The sequence below is a fragment of the Chiloscyllium plagiosum genome, chromosome 20 (genome assembly GCF_004010195.1).
Source record: "Chiloscyllium plagiosum isolate BGI_BamShark_2017 chromosome 20, ASM401019v2, whole genome shotgun sequence".
NCBI classification, from domain to species: domain Eukaryota; kingdom Metazoa; phylum Chordata; class Chondrichthyes; order Orectolobiformes; family Hemiscylliidae; genus Chiloscyllium; species Chiloscyllium plagiosum.
The window spans coordinates 4388254-4408833 of NC_057729.1; the positions used below are offsets into that span (position 1 = coordinate 4388254).

General features: G+C 44.5%; 2 protein-coding genes across 6 annotated transcripts in view; both read left to right on the plus strand.

Annotated features, from left to right (window-relative positions):
* Positions 1–1141: 1141 nt before the first annotated feature.
* Positions 1142–9359, plus strand: LOC122560000 (nucleoside diphosphate-linked moiety X motif 19-like). 2 transcript variants are annotated; one of them, XM_043710144.1, is made up of 2 exons: positions 1142–1248; positions 7987–9359. In XM_043710144.1, the coding sequence occupies exon 2, from the start codon at positions 7992–7994 to the stop codon at positions 9174–9176; it is 1185 nt and encodes a 394-aa protein (XP_043566079.1). In that variant the 5' UTR covers positions 1142–1248; positions 7987–7991; the 3' UTR covers positions 9177–9359. The 2 variants fall into 2 exon arrangements, with proteins under 2 accessions (XP_043566079.1, XP_043566080.1); XM_043710145.1 differs by lacking the exon at positions 1142–1248 and adding an exon at positions 6119–6193.
* cstf1 (cleavage stimulation factor, 3' pre-RNA, subunit 1) overlaps positions 1167–20580 on the plus strand; it is a 45316-nt gene continuing 25902 nt past the window's right edge. Inside the window, exon 1 of one of the 4 annotated variants that reach the window (XM_043710139.1) lies at positions 1167–1248. The gene's annotated coding sequence lies outside the window, so the exon portion shown is untranslated. Of the gene's footprint in view, positions 1249–6112; positions 6194–17959; positions 18134–20580 lie in introns of those variants that run through there. The other 3 variants (XM_043710140.1, XM_043710142.1, XM_043710138.1) reach the window with 3 other exon arrangements.

Sequence of the window (20580 nt, forward strand, 5' to 3'; positions counted from 1 at the left end):
CCTCTCTCCTTCCAGATGGAAGTGGTCGTGGGTTACAAAGGTGCTGTCTGAGGATTTTCGGTGAATTTCTGTAGTGCGTCTTGTAGATCATACACATTGCTATTACGTGAGGTCAGTATTGGAGAAAGTGGATGTAGTGCCAATCAAGTGGACTGCTTTTTGCTGGATAGTGTGCACCTATCCAGGCAAATGGGGAGCATTCCATCACATTCCTGACCTGTGACTTGTAGATGATGGACATGCTTTGGGAATCAGGAGGTGACTTACTCACTGTAGTATTCCTAGCCTCTGACCTGCTCTTGTAGCCAATTTATTTATGTGACGAGTCCAGTTGAGTTTCTGGTCAATGGCAACCCCCAGGATATTAATAGTGGGGGATTCAGCACTGAATGTGAAGGGCAGTGGTTAGATTCTCTTCTTGGTATGGTCAGAGCTTGGCATTTTTGTGGCACAAATGTTACTTGCCACTTGTCAGCCCAAGCTGGGATATTGTCCAGATCTTGTTTCATTTGAACATGGACTATTCAGTATCTGAGAAGTCATGAATGGTTGCTGAACGTTGTGCAATCGTTGGCGAACTTCCCCACTTAAAACCTTATAATAGAGGGAATGTCATAGATGAAGCAGCTGAAGATGTCTTGGTCATGGCCACTATCCTGAGGAACTCCTGCAGAAATGAACTGGAGCTGACATGATGACCTCCAACGACCACAACAACCTCTTCCTATGTGCCAACTATGACTCCAATCAGTAGAGAGTTTGCCCCCTGTTACGCATTGATTCCAGTTTTGCCAGGGCTCCTTGATGCCACATTTTGTTGAATGCAGCGTTGGTGTCAAGAGTTGTTATTCTCACTTTCACACCAGGGCTGCATATTCTTTATAACCATATATATTCTTTGTATTCAACTCCCTAACCCAAATTCCTGAGTTGTGAAGAAGAGTCAAAATCTTAACTCTGCATTTTCTCCACTGAGTTTTCCCAGCAGCTACTGATTCACAATTTTTGTTGCACTGTCATGTCCTTTCTGTGCACATGACTGGGAAATGCAGACTTTAAACACGCAGACGTGGCGTGCTTGGGACCGTGCGCAGGCGCACTCGGTGAGCTCTGCTTCTAAGTGTTCAAGTTCGGACATGGAGTTGTGTTTGTGCTAATGTTCCGGACTGTACACAGCTGGTAAAGACACGCTGTCAATTTTTGACAGCTTCGGAAACTTAACGACACTGTGATCTGGAACAAACCTCGGTAAGAAAACCCTGTCATACAGTAACGGACTCGGAGTTAGAATCAGTACCTACACTTCAGCCGGGAGGTATTGCCCAACATTATACAACGCGTTTATTTTACAACAGGGAAGGGTGGGCACTCTAGGGTAAAACCCCGAAACTGCCGCCCGATTCAGGGGAAAGGAAAGGCCCAGGTGCATTTCAGCTGTATCCAGGCTGGAGGAATGTGAACCTCAACTGGCCTGCCACTGCACATGGGGAAGTGGTGGTAAGAGGCTGGGCAGTCACAGTGTTTGGGGGAGCATTGAGGAGGGAAACAGGAATTTGGGGCAGAAGGAATGGGATTTTGAGGACAAAAAGCCTGATTTTAGTTATGGGTTCAGGGGTTGAAATGGCTTGAGTGGGTTGGTTGCAGGAGTTTGAGGCAGTGGATAGAGGAGTGGTGGCTTGGGGTTTGAGTTAGAGAATTGAGGTAGGGTTTGTGGGAGCAGAGAGGTGGATTGGATTGAGGAAGAGTGTTTTCACTGAGTGAGAGAGGTATTTGAGATGAATCGTTTGATGAAACTCAAGGCCTGTCCAGCAGCCCAGAGGAACTATCCTTGTGATTTGCAAAGAAAAAAGATTTTTCAGATATTATGTATTTAGCTGGGCCTTGACTGGCCTGTAACTCAATTCCTGATAACTTTGTGACAGGTAAACCAGTGGTTCTTCTTTCCTCAGGTTTCCACGTATCTAATCTAATCTAATACTGTAATTAAATTGCAACAACATGAAGTGAGAAAGACTGAGATATAGCAGGACATTCTTGGAATTAAAGAGGATGATTTACAATCTTCATATAACATACCACAACACGGTACAGGCCCTTCAGCTGTTGATGTTGTGCTGACCTTTTATCCTCCTCTAAGATCAAACTAACCAACATACCCTTCATTACGCTATCTTCCATATGCCTATACAAGAGTTGCTTAAATGTCCCAATGTATCTGACTCTACTACCACCACTGGCAGTGCATTCCACGCACCCACTACTCTCTGTGTCAAGAACCTACCTCTGACATCTCCCCTAAACCTTCCTCCAATCACCTTAAAATTATACCCTCTCGTTATAGCCATTTCCACGCTGGGAAAAAAGTCTCTGGCTATCCACTCTATCTATGCTTCTCATCATCATGTACACCTCTATCAAGTCACCTTATCCTTCTTCGCTTCAATGAGAAAAGCCCTAGTTCCTTCAACCTTGCTTCATAAGACATGCCCTCCAGTCCAGGCAGCATCTTGGTAAATCTCGTCTGCACTCTCTCTAAGGCTTCCACATTCCTTCCTATAATGAGGCAACCAGAACTTAACACAATATTCCAAGTGTAATCTAACCAGGGCTGTACAGAGCTGCAGCATAACCTTGTGGCTCTTAAACTCAATCCTCCCCTGCTAATGAAAGCCAATACACCATATGCCTTCTTAACAACCCTATCAACTTGGGTGGCAACTTTAAGGGATCTATGGACATGGACCCAAGGTTCCTCTTTTGCTCCGCACTGCCAAGAATCCTGCCTTTACCCCTATATTCTGCATTCAAGTTCAACCTTCCAAAATAAATCACTTCACTCTTTTCCAGGTTGAACTCCATCTTCCGCTTATCAGCCCTGCTGTGCATCCTGTCAATGTCCCGTTGCAACCTACAACAGATTTCCACACTATCCATCACTCCACCAACCTTGGTGTCATCAGCAAACTTACTAATCCAATCTTCTGCTTCCTCATTGCAAGTCATTTATAAAAAACACAAAGAGCCAAGGTCCCAGAACTGATCCCTGGGGAACAGCACTGGTCACTAAATACTATGGGCCAACAATTATGTATCCAGACAGCCAGATTTCCCTGTATCCCATTCCTCCTCACTTTTTGAATGAGCCTCTAGGGGGAACCTTATCAAGCGCCTTGTTAAAATCCATGAATATCACATCCACTGCTCTACCATCATTAATGTGTTTTGTCACATCCTCAAAGAATTTAGTAAGGTTTGTGAGGCATGACCTTCCACTCTCAAAGCCATGCTGATTTTCTAATCAAGCTGTGGTTTTCCAAATAATCATAAATTCTGTCTGTCAAAGTTCTCTCCATAAGTTTTCCCACCACAGACATAAGACTGATTGATTGGTCTGTAGTTATCAGGATTATCCCAACTCCATTTCTTGAACAAGGGACTAACATTTGCTGGAGAAAGTGAGGTCTGCAGATGCTGGAGATCAAAGTTGAAACTTTATTGCTGGAACAGCACAGCAGGTCAGGCAGCATCCAGGGAACAGGAGATTCGACGTTTCGGGCACAGGCCCTTCTTCAGGAATGAGCAGAGAGTGTTCAGCAGGAGAAGATAAAAGGTAGGGAGGAGGGACTTGGAGGAGGGGCGTTGGAAATGTGATAGGTGGAAAGAGGTCAAGGTGAGGGTGATAGGTCGGAGTAGGATGGAGGCGGAGAGGTCAAGAAGAAGACTGCAGGCCAGGAAGGCGGTGCCGGGCTGGAAGGATCCCTTTTATCTTCTCCTGCTGAACACTCTCTGCTCATTCCTGAAGAAGGGCCTGTGCCCGAAACGTCGAATCTCCTGTTCCCTGGATGCTGCCTGACCTGCTGTGCTGTTCCAGCAATAAAGTTTCAACTTTGATATCCAAATGAATCCAACAAGAACTGGACCAAGCATATGTGGTACTCATAATCTTCTTCATCCTAAGTATACGCATGATTTTACTACAACTGCTAAGTATTTCATCAGTAATATTTTCAGCAACATAACACAAAACATCGCAGATAAGAAAAACTGCAGCATATTAACATGCCAAATTTCCCCTAAAGTAAATGCATTAAAATTCCATCAAATTTGACAATATTGTTATGTATTTGGCTTTAAGGGGTTAACACGTAGGGGGTTCCATACAACAGCCAAGCAGGGTGAGATCAATAGTTGTGATGTTGAGAAGATATGCTCTTCTTCATTAGGGTAAATAAAACCACAGAAAGTAGACAAAATCAAACACAAAATATTGCTGAGGAAAGGAGTGAACAAAGACAGAAATGGGAACTATTTAAATGTAAATCTATGATTCGCTCCAGTAATAATATCTAACAATATTCAATATCTAGGATCATACCAAAAGAGTACTTTGAAGTATTAAAGGGATTTTCTGCTATCTAGTGATCTCTGAGGCATGAAGTTTCCCTTTCTTGATATGTGCAAGATCAAGACAAACACTAGGCATACAGTAACAGTGATATCACCGCAGGGAGTTGGCAGCCAATTACACTGAAGTATTCTCAAACAGCAAATCAGAAAGTAAAATGCAGTAAAATCTTCTACTCAATTAAAATTTCCACAGAGTAAATACAAATCATCAGTGATACACATGGGATTAAAGTAGCTGAAATATCATAACTTTTTTTTAAATTTGAAAAAAACATTATTGCCATAATAATGGCAAAAAAGCATCCCAGTGATATAACATTAGATTTCTATGAGTAACTATTGAGTTATTAAAATTAAATTGCATTTATATAGTAACTGTTATGGCCACAGAAAGATCCAAAATGCTTTACAGCCAATAAAGTACTTTGGAAGTACAGTCAGTGTTGACACATAGCAGGCAATTTACATGTAGCAAGCTCCCACAAAAAGAAATGCTGTACTAATTATTGAAAAAATATTGACTATGACACCTGGAACAACTTTCTCATCAGTGGTGAGGTTCTGGAACCCACGAGTTCAAAGGGTAATACAGGCAAAAACCATAATCACATTAAAACATGCGGTGGAACAGTCAATGGGTTTAGGAATCAAAATTTGGAGAGTGGGATTAGTGTGACGAGGTATTCATCGACTGGTATGGACATAATGTGCCAGACGACTACCTTCTGTGCATGAAATCTTACTGTGTTTTCTATGTATCTATAACTCTTATTAAAAATAGTGCCATTGGCTCTTCTATGTCTACATTAGAGGACAGACAGGCCTTCACTTAGTAGGCTCTCGTCAAAAAGATAGCAGCTTAAATCTTCCAACTTCCCTCACTGGATTGGAATGTGTTGCTGGAAAAGCGCAGCAGGTCAGGCAGCATCCAGGGAACAGGAGAATCGACGTTTCGGGCATAAACCCTTCTTCAGGAATGAGGAAAGTTTGTCCAGCAGGCTAAGATAAAAGGTAGGGAGGAGGGACTTGGGGGAGGGGCGTCGGAAATGTGATAGGTGGAAAGAGGTCAAGGTGAGGGTGATAGGCCAGACTGGGGTGGGGGCGGAGAGGTCGGGAAGAAGATTGCAGGTTAGGAAGGCGGTGCTGAGTTCGATGGATTTGACTGAGACAAGGTGGGAGGAGGGGAAATGAAATTTTCAGCTCTGATCTCCAGCATCTGCAGACCTCACTTTCTCCTAGCCATAGTGAAGCCACACAGTGTCTAACTCAATGACTCGTCTCTGGTAAATACGAACGTTGTTGATCTCCTCTTGTGTTGAAATCAGAAACAGACATGAAGGTGACAATTGGAAGCCACGCACCGCCTTCCTGACCTGCAGTCTTCTTCTTGTCCTCTCCGCCTCCATCCTACTCCGACCTATCACCCTCACCTTGACCTCTTTCCACCTATCACATTTCCAACGCCCCTCCTCCAAGTCCCTCCTCCCTACCTTTTATCTTCTCCTGCTGAACACTCTCTGCTCATTCCTGAAGAAGGGCCTGTGCCCGAAACGTCGAATCTCCTGTTCCCTGGATGCTGCCTGACCTGCTGTGCTGTTCCAGCAATAAAGTTTCAACTAACATTTGCTGCCCTCCAATCATCTGGCAGTACTCCAGTGGATATTGAAGATGCAAAGATGGAACAATTTTTTTCTCTCATCCTGTAGGAACCTTCTGGCCCAGGGGACTTATCTCTCCTTATGCTTTTCAAAACTTTCAGCACAACGTTCTAGGCACCAACCCAAACGTAAGTTTGTTCACTGAGCTGGAAGTTTCTTTTACAGATGTTTCATCACAATACTGGTTAACATCATCAGAGAGCCTTGGCGAAGCACTGGCGTTAGTGACCCACTTTCTATTTATGTATTTAGGTTTCCTTAGGTTGATGATGTCATTTGCTGTGATGATGTCATTTCTTGTTCTTTTTCTCAGAATGTGGTAAATGGGGTCCAAATTGATATGTTTGTTGATTAGAGTTCAGGTTGGAATGCCATGCTTCTAGGAATTCTCGTGCATGTCTCTATTTGACTTGTCCTAGGATAGATGTGTTGGCCCAGTTAAAGTGGTGTCCTTCCTCATCTGTGTGTAAGGATACGAGTGAGAGTGGGTCATGTTTTCTTGTGGCTAGTTTTCTGCCTGTTTGCCTAATGTAGTGTTCGTTACAGTTCTTGCAAGCTATTTTGTAAATGACAATAGTTTTGCTTGTATGAAGTCTTTCCTTAGCTGCTGGTTTAGTGTATTGGTGGATTTGTGGGCTACCATGAGACCAAGAGGTCTGAATAGTCTGGCAGTGATTTCCAAGATGTCTTTGATGTAGGGGAAAGTGGCTAGGGTTTCTGGACGTTTTGTCTGCTTTTTGGGTTTGTTGCTGAGAAGTCAGCAGACTGTGTTCATTGGGTACCCATTCTTTTTGAATATGCTGTACAGGTGATTTTCCTCTGCTGTTTGTAGTTCCTCTACAGTGTGTGGTGGCTCATTGAAATAATAATTTAAACAGTTTTGTTTGTGGGTGTTGGGATGATTGCTTCTATAGTTCAGTATTTGGTCTGTTTGTATTGTATTCCTGTAGACGCTTCAGCTGTGATACTATCCCTGATTAGCAATGCCACCCCCCACCATTCCTTTTGAAACAGCCAACAACCATTCCTGTCCCTGTGATATCCAAGTCTCCATGATGGACACAACATCATAGTACCAAGTACTGATCCATGCTCTAAGTTTGTCACCCTTATTCCTGACCCTTCTTGCGTTAAAATCGATGCACCCTTCAACCCATCTCACTGACTGCACCTTTGCCCTATCAATTGTCTGTCCTTCTTCACAGACTCTCTGTATGCTGTATCTGGCTTCTCACAACCTACTCCATCATCTGATCCGTAGCTCTGGTTCCCAACCCCTTACCAATCTAGTTTAAACCCTCCCAATCAGTTGCAGCAAACCGCCCATCCAGGATATTGGTGCTCCTCCAGTTCAGGTGCAACCTGTCCTTCTTGTACAGGTCCCATCTTCTCCAGAAGGTATCCCAATGATCTACATATCTGAAGCCCTCCCTTCTACACCAGTGCTGTAGTCACGTGTTCATCTGTACTTGCTGTCTGTTTCTAGCATCACTAGCCTGTGGCATTAATAGCAATTTTGAGATTCCTACACTGCTTGTCCTGCCTTCTTGCTTAACTCCCATGTTACACAATGCACTGCCCAATTTGACTGTTCAGGAGTTGAAATCCAGATCTGTGATCAAATTTCCACAAGCACAATTGTTGTGTATTATTTTGATTGAGATTGGCGGATCTTGCAGAGTTGACCAGATTGGATTATGGAGTGTTGTTGGGTGGGGGTTGGGGGCGTGGGGGGCAGTACGTAAGCTTTCTAGTAAATCTGCTGTTTTTGCGAGTTCCTTATGGAAGATTTGAGCCCTCTATGTTAGAAAGTGTTGGGGTTGTTGGTGTGAGCAAGAAGACATTAGGATTGCTGATGAGCTGTAAGAGCTCTACAGTTCCAGCAACAAGTAATAAATTAATAGATTGTACCTTGTTGCAGCAAAGATGAATCGAGACTTAAAGTATTGGAAGGAAGCAGCCACTGTCATCTTGACTTCAGGTGTTCGAAATTGCTTTGTGAATAAAGATCCCAGTACACAGACTTGTCAGCCTCCACGTTCAGTGCCAAAACAAAAGAGAAATGCAATTCACTCGTGGTTGGAGAAACCTGTCTTTGATTATGCTGTACTTATGTTACAGCGGAGTGCAAAAAGCAGTTTCTTGCCTCATGCTCAGGTATTTCCTGGAGGTACCGTCAGTCCGTCTGATTTTTCCAGTGAGTGGATTCAGATGTTTCAGCCCTTTTGCAAGCCACCTAACTTTAAACTAGGTATAGTCAGGCAAACCTCCAAGAGAGCTCCAATCCTTGCAACGGACAGGAGAAAGCTAGGATCTGAAGTCCCTGGAGAGGTGGCTTTCCGTATTTGTGCTATTAGGGAAACTTTTGAAGAATCAGGGATTCTACTTGTGAAGCCGAATACCCCTGAAACATGTTCAAGCAGCCAAGGAGCCATAAAGCTCACACAGTACGACCAAAAAGAACTTGCAAATTGGAGGCTGCTTGTGCAGAAAAATGCAGCAAATTTTATAAAGCTTTGCAAAGAGCTGGACTGTATACCAAATATTTGGGCATTGAAGGAGTGGAGTAATTGGTTAACTCCTACTTACTTGGAGAGAAAGCGTTTTGATACTGCATTCTTCATCTGTTGTTTGCAAGAAATTCCTTTCACATTGCAAGATGATTATGAAACTGTTTCCTACAACTGGATGTCCCCACCTGATTTTGCTGAAGGCTACATTTCAGAGAAATTCTACATCCCTCCCCCGCAGTGGTATGAACTGAGCAGACTCTGCCAAATACCCCATTTCCAAGATCTGCAGCAGTTTAGCCAGCATCGGGCATTGGAAGGCTGCGAACGATGGCTTCCAATTCGTCTTCTTGCTTCTGATGGCTCTGCGATTTTGTACCCTGGGGATGACCTTTATCCAGAGGATCCTGATTACACAGGAGAAAAGCAGATGAACATCACTTCCTCAAAAACTCTGGAACAATTGAGGTTAGAGGTTACCAAACTAAATCGCGCGGAAGTGAGAGATTTGCATGTTATAATACTGTACGTGAATATTGAGCCCCCGTATAAACATATCAATCCACTAATGGTGAACCCAATACTTTCCAGTTATCTGTAAATTCTTCCAATGAATCAACAAAAATATCTGTCAAAAATGTTCTTAAATGATCAAAGTTTATTTTTGAATGTCTTCAAATAGAACACTGGTAACAATATCAAAACAGAATTAGAACATTACAGCGCAGCACTGACCCTTTGGCCCTTGATGTTGCACCCACCTGTTGAACCAATCTGAAGTCCATCTAACCTCTACTATTCTATTCTTGTCCATATGCTTGTCCAATGACCATTTAATTGCCCTTAGAGTTGGTGAGTCTACTTCTATTGGAGGCAGTGCATTCCATACCCCTACTATTCTGAGTACAGAAACTAGCTCTGACATCTGCCCTATATCTATCGCCCCTCAATTGAAAGCTATATCCACTTGTGCTAGCCATTGCCATCAGAGGAAAAAGACTCTCACTGTCCAACCTATCTAACCCTCTGATTATCTTATGTCTCAATTAAGTCACCTCTCCACCTTCTCTCTAACGAAAACAGCCTCACGTCCCTCAGTCTTTCCTCGTAAGACCTTCCCTCCATTCCAGGCAACATCCTAGTAAATCTTCTCTGAACCCTTTCCGAATCCTTCTTATATTGCAGTGACCAGAACTGTACACAGTACTCCAAATGTGGCCGCACCAGAGTTTTGTAAACTGCAGGATGATCTCATGGTTCCAAATCTCAATCCCTCTACCAATAAAAGCTAATGCACCGTATACCTTCTTAACAACCCTATCAACCTGGGTGGCAACTTTTAAGGATCTGTGTACTTGGACACAGAGATCTCTCTGCTCATCTACACTACCAAGAATCTTACCATTAGCCCAGTAATCTGTATTCCTGTTACTCCTTCCAAAGTGAATCACCTCACATTATTCTGCATTAAACTCCATTTGCCACCTTTAAGCCCAGCTCTGAAGCTTATCTATGTCTCTTTGTAATCGATAACATCCTTCATTACTATCCACAACTCTACTGACCTTAGTATCATCTGCAAATTTACTAACCCATCCTTCTAATTCCTCATCCAGGTCATTTATATAAATGACAAACAACAGTGGCCCCCAAAACAGATCCTTGCGGTACCCTACTAGTAACTGAACTCCAGGATGAATATTTCCCATCAACCATCACCCTCTCTTTTCTGATCCAAACCATTAAATCACCCTCAATCCCATGCCTCTGTATTTTGTGCAATAGCCTACAGTGGGGGAACCTTATCAAATGCCTTACTAAAATCCATATACACCACATAAGCCCACTTTTCCCTCATGCACATTTGGTCACCTTCTCAAAGAATTCAGTAAAGGTTGTGAGGCATGACCTACCCTTCACAAAACCATGTTGGCTATCCCTAATCAACTTATTCATCTCTTGTAACCCTTTCCAACACTTTACCCACAACCGAAGTAAGGCTTCCAGGTCTATACTTTCCAGGGTTGTCTCTACTCCCCCTCTTGAACTAGGGGACAACATTTGCTATCCTCCTGTCTTCTGGCACTATTCCTATAGACAATGATGACATAAAGGTCAAAGCCAAAGGCTCGCAATGTCATCCCTGGCTTCCCAGTGAATCCTAGGATAAATCCCATCCGGACCAGGGGATTTATCTACTTTTCAGAATTGCTAACAAATCCTCCTTATGCACCTCAATCCCATCTATTCTAGTAGCTATATCAAAGTATTCTCCTCAACCACACTGTCTTTTTCTAGTGTGAATACTGAAGAAAGGTATTCATTTAGTGCCAACCATAACTCCCCTGACTCCATGCACAACTTCTCACCACTATGCTTGATTGGCCCTAAGCTTACTCTAGTCATTTTTTTATTCCTGATATAGCTACAGAAAGCCTTAGGGTTTTCCTTGATCCTATCCGCCAATGACTTCTCATGCCCCCACCTGGCTCCTCTTAGCTCTCTCTAGGTCCTTCCTGGCTAATTTGAAACTCTGAAGTGCCCTAACTGATCCATCACATCTCATCCTAACATAAACCACCACCTTCCTCTTCATTAGTAAACCACGGCTCCCATGCTCGACAACTTCATTCCTACCTGACCGGTACATACTTGTCAATGACCCGCAGTAGCTGGTCCTTGAATAAGCTCCACATTTCAATTATCCCCATCCCCTGAAGTTTCCTTCCCCATCCTATGCATCCTAAATCTTGCCTAATTGCAACATAATTGCCTTTCGTCCAGCTATAACACTTGCCCTGTGGTATATACCTATCCCTTTCCATCTAACCAAATTGTGGTCACTATCACCAAAGTGCTCAGCTATCTCCCAAATCTAATACCTGGCCAGGTTCATTACCTAGTACCAAATCTAATGTGGCCTCGCCCCTTGTTGGCCTGTCGACATACTGTGTCAGGAAACCCTCCTGCACACATTGGACAAAAACTGACCCATCTAAAGTACTTAAAGTATTCCAGTCAATATTGGGAAAGTTGAAGGCCCCCATAACAGCTACCCTGTCACTCTTGCCTCTAATGAGGATTATCTTTGCTATCCTATCCTCTACATCTCTGGAACTATTTGGAGACCTATAGAAAACTCCCAACAAGGTAACTTCTCTCCTGTTTCTAACCTCAGCCCATACTACCTCCAGTAGATGAGTCCTCAAATGTCCTTTCTGCAACTGTAATACTGTCCTTGACTAACAATGCCATACCTCTTTTACCATTTTCTCTGTTCTTACTGAAACATCTAAATCCTGGAAGCTGCAATAACCATTCCTGTTCCTACTCTACCCATGTCTCTGAAATGGCTGCAACATCAAAATCCCAGGTACCAACCCATTCTGCAAGTTCATCCACCTTATTCCATATGCTCCTGACGTTGAAGTAGACACACCTCAAACCAACTTCTTGCCTGCCAATGCCTTCTTGTGATCTTGAAGTATTAGTTCTGACTTCATTACTCTCATCCTCCCGTATACTCGAACTACAATTTCGGTTCCCACCCCCCCTGCTGAATTAGTTTAAACCCACCCAAAGAGCATTAGCAAATTTCCCCTCCAGGCAAATTTCACCTCTGGTTCAGGTGAAGACCATCCTGTTTGTAGAAGTCCCACCTCCCCCAAAAAGAGCCCCAATTATCTAGAAATCCGAAATCCTCCCTCCCTGCACCATTCCTGTAGACACGTGTTCAACTCCTCCCTCTCCCTATTCCTCCAATTAGGGTTTTTGTCATGTGTACTCATGTATGTGTACTCAAAGATACCTCGATACGAAATAGAAAAATAAAGCAAAAGTACCATAAATTAGCAACTATTAATCATTGAAAATGATTGGAAGAGACAGATGGCATTTTAGGAAAAGATTAAGATATAAGTGGCACAGTGTTTGGGTGGAGAAAGTTAGTCTTGAACAAGATCCCAGTGGAGACTAACATGACATACCTGACTCCTAATAGTTGTAATTGTGCCTAACTGGTTAATGTTAATTGTACCTATTGCTATCACACAATAAATGACAGCTTACTTCAGACAAGTATTTCTTATTGCTAAGACTCAACATAGGTCTATCCTCTACCATTGATAAATAGACTAGCTCTTCAGCTCCACACTCCTGATCTAAGGGTACACCATGCAGGGAGGGGCAGACAAGTGACAGGGCCTTCTCGTTGGTCTGCTCCTAGGCCTGGTCAAGGTGGCCTTTAACAGGCCCAAACAGCAATTTGTGGAGAGGCTTATTGTTTCCTAACTGTCTGCGCCTCTTTCACAGTTATATCTGTGCTTGTGCTTTCCTAGAGAGGGAGCATGTAATGCTCACCAGTATGATAGACGCCTGTAGACTGTGGGCATCACAAGGATTAGGGTGGGGGAGCTTTATGTTCTGTTTAAATGAGTAGAGGGAGCTTTACTGTACATCTAATCCCATATTGCACCTATCCTTGGAGTGTTGGATGGGGACAGCGTGGAAGGAGCTTTACTTGCACTTTAAATAAGTAGAGGGAGTTTTGTTTTCAGTTTAAGAGTATCTATCTAACCTCATGCTGTACTTGATCTGGAATGTTTGACAGGTACAGTGTAGAAACAGCTTTATTTTCAGAGTAAAAAATAAAATTGTACAGGTCTCTATGATCGGTGAAATCCACTGAGGATGAGGTGCATCATCACATTTTGAAAATTATGTTTTAACTTAGTTTTAAGTTTTTGTTGGCTTTTTGATTTTTCTTGTTATAATGATCCATCAGAGGATGTCTAAACCATATTGTTTATTTATTAAAAGAATAAAAAAGAAAATTGATGGCGGCCAGAACCACAACCACAAATTGTCAATTAAACAGTCACCTCCCATACTATTACTTCTGGTGTCACACGATCTCCTACGATTTCTCATCTACATATTAACCTCTACGACATAATCTGAAGGCACAACATTACTTTTTATTAAAGTTAGTTCTGCTTCACTATCCACCTCTCTCAACTTCTCCATTGTTGCTAAATTATTCAGCTTCTTATCTGGCTGCATGAGCAGAAACTTCCCTTATGGTCACTGACCCATATTGAGTTCAGCTCTCCTCCCCCAACACACATCTCAGTAATCAGCTTGAGGTCCATAACCATCTAAGATATCTGTGCTCCTTTAATTCTGGCCTCCTATGACCCCATTACAGCATTCACTGCAGGTTAGCAGAAATATGAAAGGGCAAGACATATATATGAGCTCCTACAGCACAAATCTCTCCATTGCAAATTGTCTGCCTCCTCATGTAAAAACTGGGTCCACCTTTGACTAAAGCTTCAGACGATCTTGGAGGAGCTCCAGCCCCCATGAGGTATGTAATATGCAGAACACTAGCCCATCAATCACACTGACTCTCATGAACCAAACTCGCAGATACAATCTTGGAAGAGACCAAGGCTAAATGAATAAAATCTGAAATGGACCTCAAAGACAAACTGATGTCGATATGTGTAATGTTTTTCACAATTCCTCAACCACATTGGTATCTAAAGTTTAAAGAAATGCAAACCATAACTGGAAATGTTTATATGGGGTGGGGCTAGGGTTATGATCACAGGCGCAGACTACCAGCTCGTGAGCGGAACGTCTGACAGCCAAAACATATCACTTTCTTCTCTTTAGGCTCATGTGAAGTGTTTTGGAACATTTCATTGTTAAAGACACCAGACAACTATAAGTTAGGAGCAAATCAGTGCAGTTGCTGGAATCTGTACTGAAAACAACAAACGCTGGAGATCATTGCGGGTCAGGCAGCATCCATGGGGAGACAGCAAGCTAATATTGAGTCTAGATGACTTTTCATCAGAGCTGACGTGAAGTGTGGAGGGAGGCAAAAACTGTGGATGCTGGAATCCAAAGTAGACAGGCAGGAGGCTTGAAGAACACAGCAAGCCAGGCAGCATTTGGTGGTGTAGAAGTCGACGTTTCGGGTGTAAGGGCAGCATTTATGCTATAGATGGTCGTGCAGTGTAGGAGTGTATAGAGTGCTGGGTGAGAAAAGGTATTGATAGTTCAGATTAAGTGGTCTGGGAGGTCTGTGAAGAGAAATCAAAGTTAACGTTTCGGATCCGATAACCCTTCCTCAGAACTGATGGTAGCTAGGAAAATGTCTGTTTATATGCAGAAGGTAGGGTGGGGGAGGGACTAGGGAGTAAATGATAAGTATGGATAGAGTCGGAAAATGGCACTGGAAAAGCACAGCAGGTCAGGCAGCATCCAAGGAGCAGGAGAATCAATGTTTCAGGCATAAGCCATACAGCTCAGAGACAGAAGGACAGACAAAGGAGTAGTTAATGATCTGGCTGAGAGGGTGAATAGCTGTTCATGGAGACTGTTAGTTATTCTAACAATAGGTAGAATGTAACGGTAGACTTTGTGATATCAAGGTCTGATATATGGTAGGGGGCTAGGACAGGGAGAGTTCCGGCCCTAAAATTGTTGACCTCTTATTTTGAATCCGGAGGGCTGCAGGGTCCCCACGCGGAAAATGAGCTGTTGTTCTTCCAGCTTGCCCTGAGCTTTGCAGGAGCACTGCAACAACCCAGGGAACAGGGCGGTGTGTTAAAGTGACAGGCAACTGGAATCTGTCTTTTTTGCAGGCAGATGTTCTGCAAAGCGATAACCCAGTCGACACTTGGTTCCCCAATGTTAAGGAGACCACATTTTGAGCAGTGAATGCAGTGGACTAGTTTGTGAGAAGTGCAGGTAAAGTGCTGCTTCACCTGGAAGGTATGTTTGAGCTCTTGGATATTGAGGAGGAGAGAGGTTAATGGGCAGACGTTACACCTTCAGCAGTTGCAGGAGAAGGTGCTGTGGGGTAGAGGGATGTGTTGAGAGTGAAAGAAGAGTGGATCAGGGTGTTCCAGAGGGAACAGTCCTTACGGAAGATTCCAGTGAGGCTCTACGCCTGTTTTGGAATTTTCAGTTTGCAGACTCCGGCCGTCCCCTCTTTACCATGGAAGTGATAGGATGCTCCTTGTCCTTATCTATCGTCCCACCAGTGTCCACATCCAGACGATCATCAGCCGCCATTTCCAGTGAGATGCCACCACCAGACACACATTCATCTCCCTTGACCATCTTCCACAGAGACTGTTCCCTCTGGGACACCCTGGTCCACTCCTACACTCCCAACACAATCCCCTCCACGGTCTGCCCCCAATAGCACCTTCCCCTGCAACCATCTAAGGTGTAACACCTGCCCATTTACCTACTCCCTCAACATCCATGGCCCTAAACATACCTTCCAGGTGAAGTAGCACTTTACCTACACTTTTCATAATCTAGTCTACTGCATTCGCTGCTCACAGCGTGGTCTCCTTTACATTGGGGAAATGAAGCGTAGACTGAGTGACTGCTTCGCAGAACATCTACATTCTGTCTGCAAAAATGTTCTGAGCTTCCAGTTTCCTGCCATTTCAACACACCACCCTGTTCCCTGGCCAACATCTATCTCAGGTTTGCTGCAGTGCTCCAGCAAAGCTCATCACAAGCTGGCAGAACAACAACTCCTTTTCCACTTGCCGACTCCGGAGTTAATATTGAGTTTTACAATTTTGGGGCCTGATTCCCCCATGTCCTAGTCCCCCTACCCCACACACCAGGCCTTACAGTCATAGAGATATACAGCAACGAAAACAGATTGTTTGGTCCAACTCGTCCATGCATTGGCTCCTTCGGTCCTCACCTTCCACCCCACCAACCTCCATATACATCGCATCATCCTCTACCATTTCTGCCACCTACAAACGGAAAACCACATGGTTGATGATGCCCTTCAGTGCATTTCTCACACCTTTGCTCTCTAACCCCACACCTCCAACTGCAACAAGGACAGAAACCCTCCTGGTCCTCACCTTCCACCCTACCAACCTCTGTATACATCGCATCATTTCCATCACATACAAATGGACCCCACCACCAGAGATATATTTCTATCCCCACCCTTACCTGCTTTCCATAATGACCATTCCCTCCACGACTGCCTTGTCAGGTCCATGTCACGCCGCACCCCCCCGGACCACCCACCCTCTCCCCCCGGCCCATCCAAGGTCCTAAAGGAGCATTATCCATCCATCAAAGTTTCATCCGGCACTTCCACATGTGTCATTTATTGTATCTGTTGCTCCAAATGCAGTCCCCTCTACACTAGGGAGACAGGATGTCTACTTGCAGAGCACTTCAGAGAACATCTCCAGGATACCCGCACCAGCCAACCCCACTGCCCTGTGGCCATCCACCAACTCCCCCTCCACTCCACCAAGGACATGCAGGTCCTGGACCTCCTTCATCGTCACTCCCTAACTACTTGACACCTGGAGGAAGAACGCCTCATCTTCCACCTCTGGACCCTCCAACCCAAAGGCATCAACGTGGATTTTACCAGTTTCCTCATTTTCCCTCCCCATCTTATCCTAGATCTAACCTTCCAGCTCAGCACCCTCCTCATAACCTGTCCATCTTCCTTCCCATCTATGTGCTACACCCTCCTCTCCAACATAACACCTTTACCCTCACCTCCATCTACCTATCCCACTCTCAGCTACCTTCACCCCACCATCCAATTTATGTCCCCACCGCCGAGGATCCTGGCTTCATTCCTGATGAAGGGCTTTTGCCCGACATCGATTCTCCTGCTCCTCAGATGCTGCTTTTCCACATTCTCGAGTCTGATCTCCAACACCTGCAGTCCTCACTTTCGTCCCATTGTTATCACATAGTCTTGCCATTACACGCTACCCAGTGTTAGCCACTAACAGTCTCCATTAACCCTCTTAACTAGATCTTTATGGAGTCCTTTGTCTATACAACGGTTCTTCTCTCTCTTTGGGCTTTGTCCCCACCTACCGTTTACTCTTTACCCCTTCTATCTTCTGCATACAAACCGACATTTTCCAAGGTACCATCAGTTCTGAGGAAGGGTCACTGGAACCGAAACGATAATTCTGATTTCACGGATGCTGAGCTTTTCCAGCAATTTCTGTTTTTGTTTCTCATTTACAGCAGCCGCAGTTATTTTGTTTATTTTTAAATATAAGTTGTAGTTGAGCGAGGCCCAGTTACCAGGCAACTGGGAGCAGCTCACTGGTGACGCGGGTGCGAGCACCGCCATGACTGAGTGACCACCGCGGGGGCGAGCACCGCCATTACCGAGAGCCCGTCGCGGGAGCGAGCACCGCCATGACTGAGTGACCGCCGCGGGGGCGAGCATCACCATGACCGAGAGCCCGTCGCGGATGCGAGCACCGCCATTACTGAGAGTCTGTCGCGGGAGCGAGCACCGCCATTGCTGAATCCGTCGCGGGAGCGAGCACCGCCATGACTGAGTGACCGCCGCGGGGGCGAGCACCGCCATAACCGAGATCGCGTCGCGGGTGCGAGCACCACCATTACCGAGAGCCCGTCGCGGGTGCGTGCACCGCCATTACTGAGAGCCTGTTCCGTGAGGTCGAGTCGCGGTTACCCGGACCTGGTCTCCAGGCCAAGCCGTCCGATCAGTGAGTTAGTGAGGGTCTGTGTTTTGGGGCTGGGGTGGTGACCGGTCACTTGGGGGAAGGCATGGCCCTTTTACAGGCCCTGTGAGGTAAAGGTGAACCGACAAGGTGGTATCCCAGACCTTAGGGTGCTCAGGCTGGGGTCTGTTGGAAAACCACAGGCCTTTGATTGTCTAGATTCAGGGAATTGGTCCCGGTGCTGAGAAAGAAAATCCCCCTTATGTGGGTGGGTCAGGGTTTTACCCCCAATTCTACCCTGGGATTGTCTGTAATATGGAGTGTGGTCAGCTCAGCAACAAAACAAAATCACACTTTGCAGCAGCTGGGAGAAAGCCACTCTGTATTAAGCTGAGGCCTTTTTAAAATTGTAAATCACATGTTATCACTTCTTCCGATTGCCATTGGTTCTCTCCAGTCTTGCCTTGTGTTGTTGCTGGCACAACGAAATACAATAAATTTTCTTCTCCCTCTCTGAAGGCTAATGTAATATAGCCACTGTCCCATTGGAGAGAAATGACTGATGGTAGTTTAACTTAAAGGCCACCTGCTATGCCGCGGCTGAGGGAAGAGGTTGAGAAGGAGAGTCTTTCATAGTAACTTTAGTTAAAAATCACACAACACCAGGTTATAGTCCAACAGGTTTAATTGGAAGCAACGCTCCGAAAGCTAGTGTGCTTCCAATTAAACCTGTTGGGCTATAACCTGATGTTGTGTGATTTTTAACTTTGTACACCCCAGTCCAACACCGGCATCTCCAAATCATAGTAACTTTAGTCAGTGTAGGGATTGAACCCATATTGTTGGCATCACAATGCATGCAACTTCTCATCCTGTGCCACATGGTGCAGCAGTTGCTGTACAAAAGTTGTGAATGGTCAACTAAATCTACACTAGGCAGTAACAATGTGACCACCACCTCCAAAGGTGGAATGTGAAGGGTGACCATGATGCCCAGATTGTAGACCATTTCATATCTGTCTGCCAGCTAACATCTCATTTATCTGTTCAGCATCTCTAAAGACTGTTGAATGAATAGCAAAACTAGAAATCCCATTATGTTTTTCTCATCGTAAGGAAACAGCAGTGATGTACTATAATTGCAGCAACAACTGGGAAAGCAAATTGTAAGCTGGCCTTTATGCAAGAGGATTTGAGTACAGAGGGATTGAAACTGTTGCTGCAATTATATAGAATTTGATGGGATCACATTTGGAGTATTGCACGGATTTGACCTGTATCTATGGAAGGGTATACTTGCATAGTTTGATAAGATCCTAGATTAAAGGATCGTCCTTTGAGGAGACTAGGCTTACATTCTCAAGAGATTAGAAGAATAAGAGGTGATCCATTTAAAGCATACATGTTCCTACAGGACTTGGCAGGATAAATGTAGGAGGGATATTTCTCCTGGCTGGGGTTTCTAGAACCAGGGGACTCAATCTCAGAATAAGAGGGAGGCCATATGGTATTGAAATGAGGATGGTGAATGTTTCGAACTCTCTGCTGCAGGAGGGTAGAGGCTCATTTATTTTATGTATTTGAGACATAGACTTCTAGATATTTAAGAAACAAGGGATAAGGAGGTAGCATAGGAAAATGGTGTTAACATTTAAAGTAATCCAAAACAACTGCACTGCTGATGAGCTGAGCTTTTTCATGAGTAGCTGAACCAAGTAGTTAAGGGATTGTCAAAAAGATCTGATTCTACATTAGTTACCATCCAGTGACATCCTAAAGCAAATGCATATTTGTGCGGGCTGAATTTAAAATAAAACAAGGAATTTTTTTTTTTTAGATTTAGATTACATTACAGTGTGGAAACAGGCCCTTCGGCCCAACAAGTCCACACCGACCCGCCGAAGCGTAACCCACCCATGCCCGTACATTTACCCCTTACCTAACTCTACGGGCAATTTAGTATGGCCAATTCACCTGACCCTGCACATCTTTGGACTGTGAGAGGAAACCGGAGCACCCGGAGGAAACCCACGCAGACACGGGGAGAATGTGCAAACTCCACACAGTCAGTCGCCTGAGGCGGGAATTGAACCCGGGACTCTGGCGCTGTGAGGCAGCAGTGCTAACCACTGTGCCACCGTGCCACCATTTGAGTACACTAACTCCGGCTGATGAACAGCCTGCACATACTCCCCTATTTGATCACAGATGGGTGATGGTATTTTGAGATACACATTTGATGCAGCTATCTAATTTGAAAGTTCTCTCTGTGGCTTTACCTGATATGGGGTTGATTAACATTCAATACTAAGGCTAATATGTCACACCTAGCAAACAACAGTCCTGTCACCCATTTTTCAAGTAATGATCTCACTACCTAGTACAAGGACAATGATTAAGGATATTGAAGGCCACTCATCTCAGTGCCAGAACGTCACTAACAAGTTCCTCAGTAGGGTCCTAGATGCAACCATCTTGCTTAATCAGTGACTTTTC

Coding starts and splice junctions, on each gene's coding strand:
- LOC122560000 (XM_043710144.1), top strand. CDS start 7,992: ATGAATCGAGACTTAAAGTATTGGAAGGAAGCAGCCACTGTCATCTTG.